Source organism: Mastigoproctus giganteus, chromosome 6 (genome assembly GCF_048544385.1).
Source record: "Mastigoproctus giganteus isolate SK-2022 chromosome 6, ASM4854438v1, whole genome shotgun sequence".
Classification (NCBI taxonomy): domain Eukaryota; kingdom Metazoa; phylum Arthropoda; class Arachnida; order Uropygi; family Thelyphonidae; genus Mastigoproctus; species Mastigoproctus giganteus.
The window spans coordinates 29,210,170-29,222,712 of NC_143580.1; the positions used below are offsets into that span (position 1 = coordinate 29,210,170).

Sequence of the window (12,543 nt, forward strand, 5' to 3'; positions counted from 1 at the left end):
CTTTCTAATTTTTCTAGATCTTGGTACAGTAGCACACCTTGATTACTGTCATTTGACAAACCTGTCAACCATTGTATCATCTATAAACTTAGACATTAAGCCTGATATACCTTCATCAATATTATTAATAAATACAGAAAACAACAATTGGCCCAGAACCAAACCCTGGGGGACTATATTAATAACATTAGTCCACAAAGAGAAGTTGACTCCACTTCTCTTTGTGGACTAACCACTGTCTTCTCCCACTCAATTATCCCAAGCAATAACTTGCCTTTAATGCTACACTGCTCCAATTTGTACAGAAGTCTTATGTGTAACAGTATCAAAAGCTTTCCTGAAATCCATGTATATGATATCAAAATATTTTTTGCATCCAGTTCTTTTGTCACTGCATCATTGTATCCAATCATATTGATAAGGAAAGTTCTCCCCTTTACAAATCCATGCTGTGTCTGCATTATAACTGCACTCATGGCTAGATGGTCCTGCATTACTCTAACCAGTGAATTTATGATTTTCCCTAGAACAGAAGTTAAGCTAACAAGTCTGTAATTACTCATATCAACTCTGTAATCTCCTTCTGTGAATTGGGGTCACATCTCTAGACCACAGGGACCTCCCCTGAATCCAAAGATCTCTTGTAAATACGGTTAAGGGTTTGCTTATCTCCTTTGCTACCTTCCTTAATAAAACTGGATAGATTTCATCCATCCCAGGTACCCATTTCATGTTTAACTTCAATTTCTCTACTTTCCTCAGTTATCATTTAAAATCATTTAGCTCTATATTAGAGCTTGATAAATTTCCAGCATTCACTTCCCTAAAGAAGTCCTCATGTATGAATGTAGATGCAACATGTTCAATTTATAAGCAAGCTGAGGAGGGTCATCAATAGTTATACCATCAATATCAAGTGGACTTATGATTCATCCCCTTCCTTCTAGAGTTTACCTAAGTGAAGAAGTCTTTGCTGGGTTTTTTTTTTTTTTTTTTTGCAATCTTTGCTGAAGACTTTTCTACTGTAGCTTGCCTAAACTCCTTTGTGACTTGACTGCAGACTAATTTATATCTGCCATTGGCTTCTGGATCTCACGCATTTTTCTTCTCTGCCATGAGTCTCATGAGTTCCTCTGACATCCATTAAAGTCTAAGCCTTGAACAGTATATTTAAGTTGGCATAAAAAGTCTACTAGCTTCTATAATTAAATCTTGAATGCTTTACATTTGGAATTTGCTGTTGGTAACATTATTTGGTCCAACTATATAGAATTTAATCTTTAAGATTAAATTTTTTAAATAGATACCTATTTATAATATACACAATTTTGAAATTAATTATTAAATACACTAAAGCAATATAAAGTGAGCAAATAACATTTGATAATTATCTTTTACTCTAGAGAATATATTACCTGTAATTTTTGACAACGTTCAGTTAAATCTGTTTTTAAACGCTCAAGTTCTGCCAATTTAATAGCCATTTCTTGTGTCTGAGCTTCTAACTGTTTTCGGCGCCGATCAGAATCTTGCCTTGCTGCTGATAAGGTCTTGGCCTCATTGGCCAGCTCTAGATTTTCTGCTTCCAAGTTGCTTTTCATCTTTTCTAATGAAGCCTTAGCCTAAAAATTTTGAAAGAATAAATATAACTTGAATTAGTACATAACAAGAATGATTCATCATCAAATTATTACAGTAATGACAAAAATAAAATGTTAAAATTAAACCAAATACTGAGTACAAAGAACATTTAATTTTAAAAAAATTTAGTTTCACTAGAGACCAATGCAGAGTAGGCTTTTTGAAGACAAAAGAAAATCACAGATAAGCTATATTGTATGTAATAGAAGTGAATTTATATACTTTTAATTATTTTATTTATATATATATTTGTTTTGGCGGTATAACAAAAGCCATGCAAGCCCTTGTACACTGCATGGATAATACTAAGAGAGTCTACTAAGAAACAGATAAATTCACATTGGTGGGTGTCAAATCGTTAAGAGAACTGTTATTATGAATTTATCACATAAAATGGATGATGTTTGAATATAACCATACAACAAAGACAGACTATCTGATACAGTTAATTAATGATGCCAATCTTGTCATAAGTTAGGGTATTAGCATCATTTCTATACACAGTAAGCCAACTGAAGTTGGCTAGTGGCACCACTGCATAACATCTCATATTGTGAATTCCTTCACAAGTTGCCTATCTCATATCTGCAATAAGTAATGCTTCCCCAGTACAGAAGACTATGTTATTTATTCTCAGGGGACACCACTCCTCAGATGGCTGTTTCAGGGATATCTAGCCCTTCAGCAGTGAGCAAGTAGGTACCACTCACTGCTATAAAGTGAAGCAAGTAGATGCAAAGTGAAGAGAGTTTAATATGTGTATGGTTTATGGCTAAAAAAACCTCAAACTGCAGGAAAAATTTACTCTCATATAAGTTAGTGCATTAGCATCATTTCTATACACAGTAAACCAACCAAAGTTGCATAGTGGCATCATTGCATAACATCTCATCTGGGCCTTGAGGCTCTTTTGCCATAAACCCACTATGAATACAACAAAAAAATGAGGACAAATTATTATTTAACTGTATTAGAAATTTGCATAAGCAAAATGTTATACTAACTGCTGAGAGAGAGAGATTAAATTCAGTAAGTAACACAAAAATGGAAATTCAGAATTTGAAATTCTTTACATGTCTATTGACAGAATTATCATACTAATAGATTCGACCATTAATTCCCATGTTTTATCTCAGTATGGTTTTGTTTTAAAGCAAACAGCCAAAATGACATATTTCAGTGGCTTACCTTTTTAATTGCATCTAGCTGTTCATTGAGTTCTTCCATAGCCTGGTTATGTTTATGTCGTATGTCAGAAATATGTCCTTCATGCGAAGCTGATTCCTCCTCCAATGTTTTTTTCAGCATTGCTAATTCCTGTTCTCTTTTTGACCTTAATTCCTGCTGAGCAGCTGTAGTATCAAGAGAATCCAGTAATTCATTCTTTAGTGCCTCCAGTTCCTATATATAAGTGAAAAAATATATATAATAATAATAAAAATTACAGAAAAAAGTAGTATCTTCTTTATACAGCATACTACATTTATATATGAAGTCTTCAAGTGAACAACTTTGACATTTTCAGCACTGACAGCAATTACTATGACTCGCTACTTGTACATAAACTATATCATTACATATGTATTGGAACACTAAGGGAAAAACAATAATGGTTTACAGATATAATGTAGGGCCAAAAAAAAAAAAAAAAAAAATGAAGCCCTACGTTCTATTTTATAGAACGTAGGGCTACTTTAGCCTGTAATACAGGTAATCTTTGTAGAATGCTTCAATTTTTCAATTTTTGACACATATCAGGAGAAATATTTCTCTGTCCCTCCAACCAAACACTGAGCTTAGATTGTGATTCTGAGGAGGGGATAGTCTGCCAATATCACATTTTCTTTGACACACACACACACACACACACACACACACACACACACACACACACACACACACACACACACACACTTCTGTACCATAAAACTGCATCAGTATTATAAAAGGCTGAGATTATAAAGGATGTCACAATACTGCTCCTCTTTCCTAGTGCAATCCACAAAAAAAAAACATTAGTCCAACATCATACTTCAGTTCAAAAGGGCAACCTTTATCAAAGCATTCTCTAATTTGGCTCCACATACAAGATTTTCCATCTGATGAATACAATGTATATTGAGATTTACTGTTCCAGTGTAACCTTTTATACTCTTAAAAAGGCAGTTCTCTATGAACAATGCCATTACACCCATCACTGTGCATTAACTTTTGTGATGAAAGGTTTGTAGGCTGAAGATGGTCAGTGGAAATGCCTGCCGATACAATTCTCTGCTTATATAATGCATAGATAACTGGTTCTCTATGTTCCCAAGTCATCAACTGTTTGAAGATCTCTTGTTAAAATGCATGGTCCTCATGGTTTGATTTTGGCACAGCCAACTGCCTTCTACCTGCATAAGAAATTTCAGACTTGTTTTTAGAAAGTTGGAAAAACTCCTTTTAAATCCTTATATGCTAAATTCTGCCCAATGGAATTTTACCATCTCTGCATATTTAAATTCACTGAGTTCATTTCTGTGTATTATGTCAATTATAAATAGCTTCTGTAGCTTTGTTTATGGTGCTCTGTGCTATCACATTGGCCTGTAGAATATTTGTATAACTTACAGGCTGCACAATAAGTATTTGTTTCTTAGCATTCCAATGGCGCCTCCGTAGCCAGGTGGGAAGGAGCAGCAGTGCGTAGCACACACTTCTTGATTAGACCGGGGTTCGAGCCCATCACCACCAAATACGGAGGATGCGGAAAGGTCAGGGAATAACCACCGCATATCTCGGAGCAATATGGCCTTAGTTGCTAATGCTCCTAAAAACAAAATAACAAACAACAGCATTCCAATACACTGGTAATATGTAATAGAATGAATATATAAGAAGAGACATAACCACCATATTTGGTCCCATGGTCAAGCACGCTGCCTAAATACAAGTACAGCATAATGTGTACGAACTGCATGTGCTTGGTAACATTAGTCTGTTCTGATCAACTAGCTGATGATACAAAGGTATACAGAGGATTGGAGGTAATAATCATTTTTTAGATATAATCATTTTGTACTGAGCAAATTAAAAATGGATATTAGAGCCAAAAATAAGGTATAAAAAAAAAGTGCAAAAAAAAAAAAAACTCATTTCCCAACTGCCAAAAAATTTAAGACTTCAGTGGAAGCTGAAGTCTTAAATTTTTTTAAGACTTCAGTTTGATTTATGTTCAGAACAAAAATAAACAGTAAGAAAACAAAAGAGAAATTTTCAGCAATTAATAAATCCTCACTGGAGCACACAAAGAAAAAAGTGCAAGAGAATTAAGACATGCAGAAGAAGCAAAGCAACATAGCTGCAAACTTTTGACTTGAAAAGCAAGTGATTTTATGGCCAAAACAGGCAAACAAAAAAAAAAAAAAAAAAAAAAGTGGGGTGTGTGTGTGTGTACGCGCTTTTTTTTAAGTGCATACATGCACCAGAAATTCAATTTCACTAAAATCATATTTTATGTGAAAATACAGCCATAGCTTACAGTATAATAATGCTTTCCCACATTAGCTTATCTAGGTTTTTCTGTAGGATTGTCTGTTAGGCATCAACTGCTTATAATCTGTTCAGAAATGTTGACCCAAAGTTGGCCCTCCTGTCCAGATTCTGGCTGTTAAGAGCATTTCCAAATGTTTCACCAGAAAACAACAATATGAAATGAGGTTATCCGGAGGTTTTTACACTGAAATTGACAGAAAATACTGCAAAATATCAATTTCTTTACCTTCAATGAAATTGAGATGTACTGGAAACTTTGTGCGTGTCTTTGCAAAATCAATTCATTTCAAAAAAAAACTTGTTCACCACATAGTGCTACTGGATGAATTAGTTCTCCAAAGGTGCCTCCGTAGCCAGGTGGGAAGGAGCAGCAGTGCGTAGCACACGCTTCTTGATTAGACCGGGGTTCGAGCCCGTCACCACTAAATACGGAGGATGCGGAAAGGTCAGGTAATAACCACCGCATATCCCGGAGCAATATGGCCTTAGTTGCTAATGCTCCTAAAAAACCAAATAAACAAACAGTTCTCCAAACAGTTTATTTGGGTTAATATACAATGACATTCAAACTAAGTGCACAATTTACTAAATTTATTCATAGTCATCATACACATCCATGAGTATATTAAATAGCTGAAGTTGCAATACTTTAGTGGTTACTATTAGCATATAAATCACTACAACAAAAAGTTGGTAAAACTACACTTTTTTTTTTAACCACATGTATAAAACACAGCAAAGTTTTTCCATGAATGTTGTGCCATACACTGTTCATTTTGTCATCCATCAGTCTTTTCTTTCACAATGTACTGTGACAGAAAATACTCATCTCTTGCTGTCCTTTTATAATTGTGACTGACATGGAAGACAGCTGTTATCAATAGGAGAAGGTAGTGTTTTGGCTCCTATTACTAGAATATTGGCAGTGTAGAAAGAGGAGTTACCATTCTGTGCATTTATTTACTTTTAAAAATAACATGAAAAAATTATTTACGTACTCTTAAGTTCTTTTATTAATTCCTACTACTTTCTAAATATTTCCTTTGCTGCATCACATGCATTGGGATATACAGGCAGTTCTTGCTTTACGAGTTCCGGGTTTATGAGTTTTTTCCCCCCCGAGTATCAACAAAATCGAAAATATGACCATTAATTGCAAAAAATGAATGCTAAACATTCATAAAAAACGCACTTCAAACCACGTGTGTAGCTATACAATGCAGCGTACCCCGCTTTATGATATTAATCAGTTCCAGAGACACCATCGTATCGTTAAAATACCATAATGTGAACCCAATAACTCAATGTTTTTTGTTAATTCGTTTCAAGATCTTGGAAGTTGAAATTTTCGCTGTATAACTAAGCTATTTATATCTCTAAAATGTCACGAGCGTGACCTTAAGGCCATATAAAAGGTCTGAGCGTGGTTTGTAAATTGTATTAGTTACCAATTCAAATCATTAAAATGCACTACACTTTCATTGTTATCATATGTTCTGTTTTAAGAATCAATTTTAAAAGCCTTTGTGATGTTTTTCTAAATCACATTTCTGGAAGTCACGACCATAAAACAAAAACAATTTGCACTTTCTGTTTTATTGGGCTTTTCTGTTACTGCAAGCAATTATAAACAAGTAGTAAACTTCATGTTATTGCATTTGCAAAAATACTGATAGCTGGAATCGTGTGGTTTTTTACGTTATTATGGTAAAATGTGTTTCCCAATTTACTGGAATCTTCAATTATATAAAAAAACAAATATATTTTCAGAATCTTCTCTACATTTTTTTTTTTTTTTAAGCTTCGTAAACTTATTACTCCACGCGAATCGTGTTAGTTGCAATTTGTGTGTGCCGTTAAAAAATGCTTATGCATGCAATCGTGAAATTTATAATTAAAAAAGAAGATTATCGTGGAAACAAACGCCTCTTGAAGCATTTCTGAAGAAGATGACTCCTTGTGCAACAAACCAACGAGTGCCAAGCCAATAATGAGTGATCAACGCGTATGCATTTAGTGGATGATAACGATGAAGAATAAACATTCTTTAACATTTTTAAGTCTTAAATAATCTCTATTATTATAATTTGCTTGATTTTACAGGCTACGTTTACATTTCTTTCAATAAATCAATCATTGTTTAAACATAAACTAATTAGTTAACTAATTTCATTGTTGAGAACATAACCCCTATTTTTAACCTTATGTCTATGGGAAATAAATTCCCACTTTACAAATTTTCACTTTACGAGCATGCACTAGGAAGGAATTAATTCGTAAAGTCGAGAACTACCTGTAATACACTCCATTCCTGGGGCGTATTATTATGCACTGTGCTATCACATATCACATCAAAAACCTGCAGAAGTTTACTTCTTTTTTATGACTAACTAAATAATTGTGGCAAACTACAGCAGACTCTTGTCTGCTGTAGTTTGCCACAATATACTGGGATCGGATTAACCGGAACACTTCAAGACTTGAAATTTAAAAAAAAAAAAAAGGAGACAAAATGTTTAGTTTGTGTTAGTGCGTCACGTCAATTGTCATGTTCCGTCACACCGCAAAAACACAAATTTTGTTTCGTTATTTATGTCAGGGATGTCGAAAATTTTTTATAGGTTTTTTTTTTTTTTTTTTGTTTAGAAATCACGAAAATGGGTAAATGCAAAACAGTTGCGCTTTCAGTTAAACAAAAACTTGAAATTATTCGAAAGTTCGAAAAGGTTGCATCCGTTAATTCTCTAATGAATCACTATAATGTTGGTGACCAAACCATACGGAACACATAAAAAATAAAGGGAAGCTATTAGACTTAAAATCGACATCGCAAAAAATAAAGGGAAGCATTGGATTGGACATGCGAGTTGTGCGTGGCAAGCTTTTTTTCGTTTTTTTTTTTTTTTTTTTTTATCTATCGTCATATTTTTTTACGTAGGTTGCTCAATATTTCTCAATACAGTAAGTCCCGACTTATGCACTACGGATTTACGTAATTTTTTTTAACTCAAATTTTTTTTTTTTTTTTTTTTTGGATTGTGAAATTTAAAACAAAAATAAATAAAATAAGCAATCAATAACGACGATCATGGCACGCACAAATTGCACAAGTGAGATACGGAATAACAAGCAAAAAAATAGGAAAGAAGAAAAGATTCTTACAATTGATTTATGTTTTTTTTTTTTTATATGACTGAAGATTTCAGTGAATGGGACACACATTTCACCATAAGGTGAAATGTGTGTCCCATTCACTGAGCTTACGGAGACATGGTACCACCCGGAAATTGGGGATGATGAGTTTCAGTACGGCTTGTATAATGTATTTAGGAAGGATAGGGTAGATAGAAGGGGTGGTGGGGTAATGCTTCTTATCAAAAGCAGCCTGAGTGCGACGATAGCTTTCCCGGATTCAGACGTTTCACATGCTAGTATAGAATCTATGGTGTGAGATAGTTGGAAACAAAAGGTATAATACGAGTAGGAGTAATCTACAGACCAGGTGATTGTGAAGATTATGATGAAAGCCTCTACATGCAAATGGAATGGGCAAGTAAGCGTCGATGTCTTATGAGTGATTTCAATTTGCCTCTAATTGATTGGAGTAAATGGGAAGGAAACTCGACATGGGGAACAAAATTTTTAAATCAACTAGATGACTTATTTGTATCAACATGTCAGGGAAAGTATTAGAGAAAAGAATATCCTAGACCTCATCATCACCCATGAATCAGATGACATAACGGCTGACAGTAGAGGAACCAGTAGCAGGAAGTGATCACGGAGTTCTACGGTGGATGATGATGAGAGAGGTAGATGCAGTAAAAGGCAAAGGAATGGGTTTTAATTTCAGAAAAGGAAATTACGATGCCTTAAGGTACTACATGGCCTCTATTAACTTGGTAGATATCGCACAGAGAATGAATACAATTGAACTGTGGTATGCTTTTAAAACATTAATCACAGATGCCTTGAATGTGTATATACTATTAAAAAAAAAAAAACTCCATGAGGAGGGTTTCAATTTGGATGAATAGGGACGTTGCCACATTACTTGAGCAGAAAAAGGTGGCATGGAAAAGTTACAGAGCAATAAAAAGTACTGAAGCCTATAACAGCTACAAGGTGATCTGTAATAGAGCCCAGAAAAGGTTCGACAGGCAAAGGCAGTTTATGAGAAATCACTAGCAAACGGAGCAAGGGGGGGGGGGGGGGAATAAGGAATTCTTCACATATATAAATGCCAAGAAGAGCAGGACAAACCAGATCGGACCTTTACGTAAGGGAAAGGGGATAGTATTAAATACACCAGCTGCCGTTGCAGATGAACTCAGTTATTTTGCATCGATATTTACAAATGAAAAACCTTTTGTGGCAATGAGAAATTGTGGGAGGGAAGTTGTAAAATATGTAATTAATGATATTGAAATTTCACAAGATTATTTAATGAAAAAAACTTTCGAGCCTACAGGCCAGTAAGGCTCCTGGAGTTGATGGAATATAGCCTATAATCTTAAGTGAGGTGGCAAGTGAGTGCATTGAACCATTGAGGCTAATTATGCAAGCATCACTAGACTCTGGGGAGATTCCCTTGGATTGAAAAAGTGCCAATGTATCTCCAATACATAAGGGTGGCTCTAAGAGTGAAATTATCGACCTGTCAGTCTGACTTCAGTGGTAGGGAAAATCATGGAGGCAATGATCAAGGGTGGAATTCAGGATCATTTGGATCGAATTGAAATTCTCAATGATACTCAGCATGGTTTTGTAAAGGGAAAATCATGTTTAACAAATCTGGTTTGCTGTTTTGAAAGGGTCACTCACGAGCTGGATTTAGGGAATAATTTCAACGTTGTTTATTTAGGTTTCAGCAAAGTTTTTGACTCAGTCCCACATGAGCGGTTCCTTTATAAGCTGGAACAGGTTGGAATCACTGGGAAAATCCTTAGATGGATAGCAGGATGGCTTCAGGGCAGGAAACAGAGGGTTGTGATAAATGGCTATTCCTCAGATTATATAAGGCTTTTGTTAGACCACACTTGGAATACTGTGTTCAAGTATGGTGACTGCACCTAAAGAAAGACAGAACTTCTTGAAAGGGTGCAAAGACGAGTAACTTGCATGGTGAGATCGGCAAAAGGGTGTCCTTATGAAGAAAGGCTTCGAATGTGTGGGTTGCAGAGTTTGGAAACTAGACACCTTAGAGGAGATTTGATTGAGGTAGTAGTGGCATGTGATGCAAGAAAGAAAATGTATGAGCTTATGCAGCATCAGCCAAAAAAAAAAAAAAAAACACACCATTCCCTCCAAATGCCTGTCCTGTTACTCCTTAAATTTATTCAACCTATCAACTTCCACAACGACAGATCGAAGTTTGTTCCAGCAATTAACCACCCGCTGGCTAAAGGAAAATTTCCGCACATCTATTCTACATCTGTCTTTTCTTAATTTGAATTTATGCCCCCTTAGATTTGTAATCTGAACAAGTGGAAGGATCCCATCAGAATTCAGCGTGCTCAACCCATTCAAGGCCTTATATACCTCAATCAGATCACCGCGCAGGTGCCTAGTCTCCAGCCACTGCAATTTGCAGAACTTAAGCCTCTCTTGGTAAGAGGATCCCTTCATTCCCCTCACCAATCTTGTTGCCCTTCTCTGTACACGCTCAAGTAAATCTACATCCTTCCTAAAATGAGGCCTCCAGACCTGTACGCAGTACTCAAGCCGTGGCCTGACCATTGCCTTATACAGAGGGATAATCACCTCCTTTTCCCTGCTAGCAAAATTCCTATATATCATTGACAAAACCCCATGACCTGCCCTGGCAGACTGTCTGCATTGCTCAGAAAACTTCATATCTGCCTGCACAATTACTCCCAGGTCTTTTTCATTTTATACCACCTTAAGTGTAGTACCACACAGTTGGTACGTTTCTCTGGGGTTACTTCTACCCATATGCAGTACTTTGCATTTGTCAAGGTTAAACTTCAGTTGCCACTTCTTAGCCCATCTGCCCAAATTATCTAGATCCCGTTGCAGTAGCACACTGCCATTACTGTCATTAACAACCCTACCAACCTTTGTATCATCTGCAAACTTCGACATTAAGCCTGATATACCTTCATCAATATCATTGATAAATATACAAAACAACAGTGGACCTAACACCGAACTCTGTGGGACTCCACTAATAACATTAGTCCAAGAAGAGCAGCACCCATTGATTACCACCCTCTGCCTTCTAGCACTTAACCATCCTTTTATCCATTGTAGCAACTTACCCTTAATACCATTCTGCTCCAATTTGTACAATAGTCTTCCATGCGCAACAGTGTCAAAAGCTTTCCTGAAATCCAAATATATGATATCAAAATTATTTTTCGCATCCAGTTCCTTTGTAACCACATCATAATATCCTATCAAATTTGTCAGACAAGACTTTCCCTTAACAAACCCAAGCTGTGTCTGAATTATTGCTGCAGTCTTGTCTAGATGATCCTGCACTGCATCTTTAACCAGCGACTCCATTATTTTACCCGGAACAGAAGTTAAACTAACTGGTCTGTAATTACTCCTGTCACCCTTCGATCCCCCTTTGTGAATTGGGGATACATTTGCACATCTCCAGTCCGTGGGAACCTCCCCTGAGTCCAAGGATGCTCTCATAATTATGGCTAAGGGTTTGCTTAGTTGCTTTGCCACCTCCTTTAATATAACTGGATAGATCCCATCCACCTCAGGTGCTTTTCTTACGTTTAACTTCAACAATTTCTCCTCCACTTTGCTTTCAGGTATTACAAAATCATTAAGTATCCTGCTACAATTTGATAACCTTCTGCCATTTTCAAACCTTAATAATTCCTCATGTGTGAATGTAGATGCAAAATACTCATTCAGTTTGTTTGCTTTCTGAGCAGGATCATCAACAGTCAAACCATCGATGTCAAGTGGACCAATCAGATTCATCCCCTTCCTTTTAGAGTTTATATAAGTAAAGAAATCCTTGCTGTTTTTCTTAGCATCTTTTGCCAAGGATTTCTCGTAATCTGCCTTTGCCTGCCGAACCTCCTTTGTGACCTGATTACAGATTAACTTATATCTGCCATAGGCTTCTGAGTCGCTTGATAATTTATATGCATCCCATGCATTTTTCTTCTCTGTTACGAGTCTCATTAGTTCATTTGACAACCATTTAGGCCTAAACCTTGAACAATATTTCTTAATAGGTATGACACTTTTAGTAGCAACCACGATTAATTCCTTGAATGCTTCCCACTTCGAATTTACTGTTGGTAACATCGTCAGTTGATCCCACTGTACAGAATTTAAAAACTGTCGGAGACCACTGTACTCGCCTTTACGGAAGCA

At 36.0% G+C, this 12,543-nt stretch overlaps 1 protein-coding gene across 1 annotated transcript in view; it reads right to left on the reverse strand.

The window, feature by feature from the left end:
- Positions 1 to 12,543, reverse strand: part of zip (myosin heavy chain 10) — a 380,860-nt gene that overhangs the window by 60,694 nt on the left and 307,623 nt on the right. Inside the window, exons 26-27 of the mRNA XM_090375898.1 lie at positions 2,830 to 3,042; positions 1,416 to 1,622 (exon numbers count right to left, since the gene is read on the reverse strand). Of these exons, the coding sequence (XP_090232024.1) occupies positions 1,416 to 1,622; positions 2,830 to 3,042 (420 nt within the window). The remainder of the gene's footprint in view (positions 1 to 1,415; positions 1,623 to 2,829; positions 3,043 to 12,543) is intronic.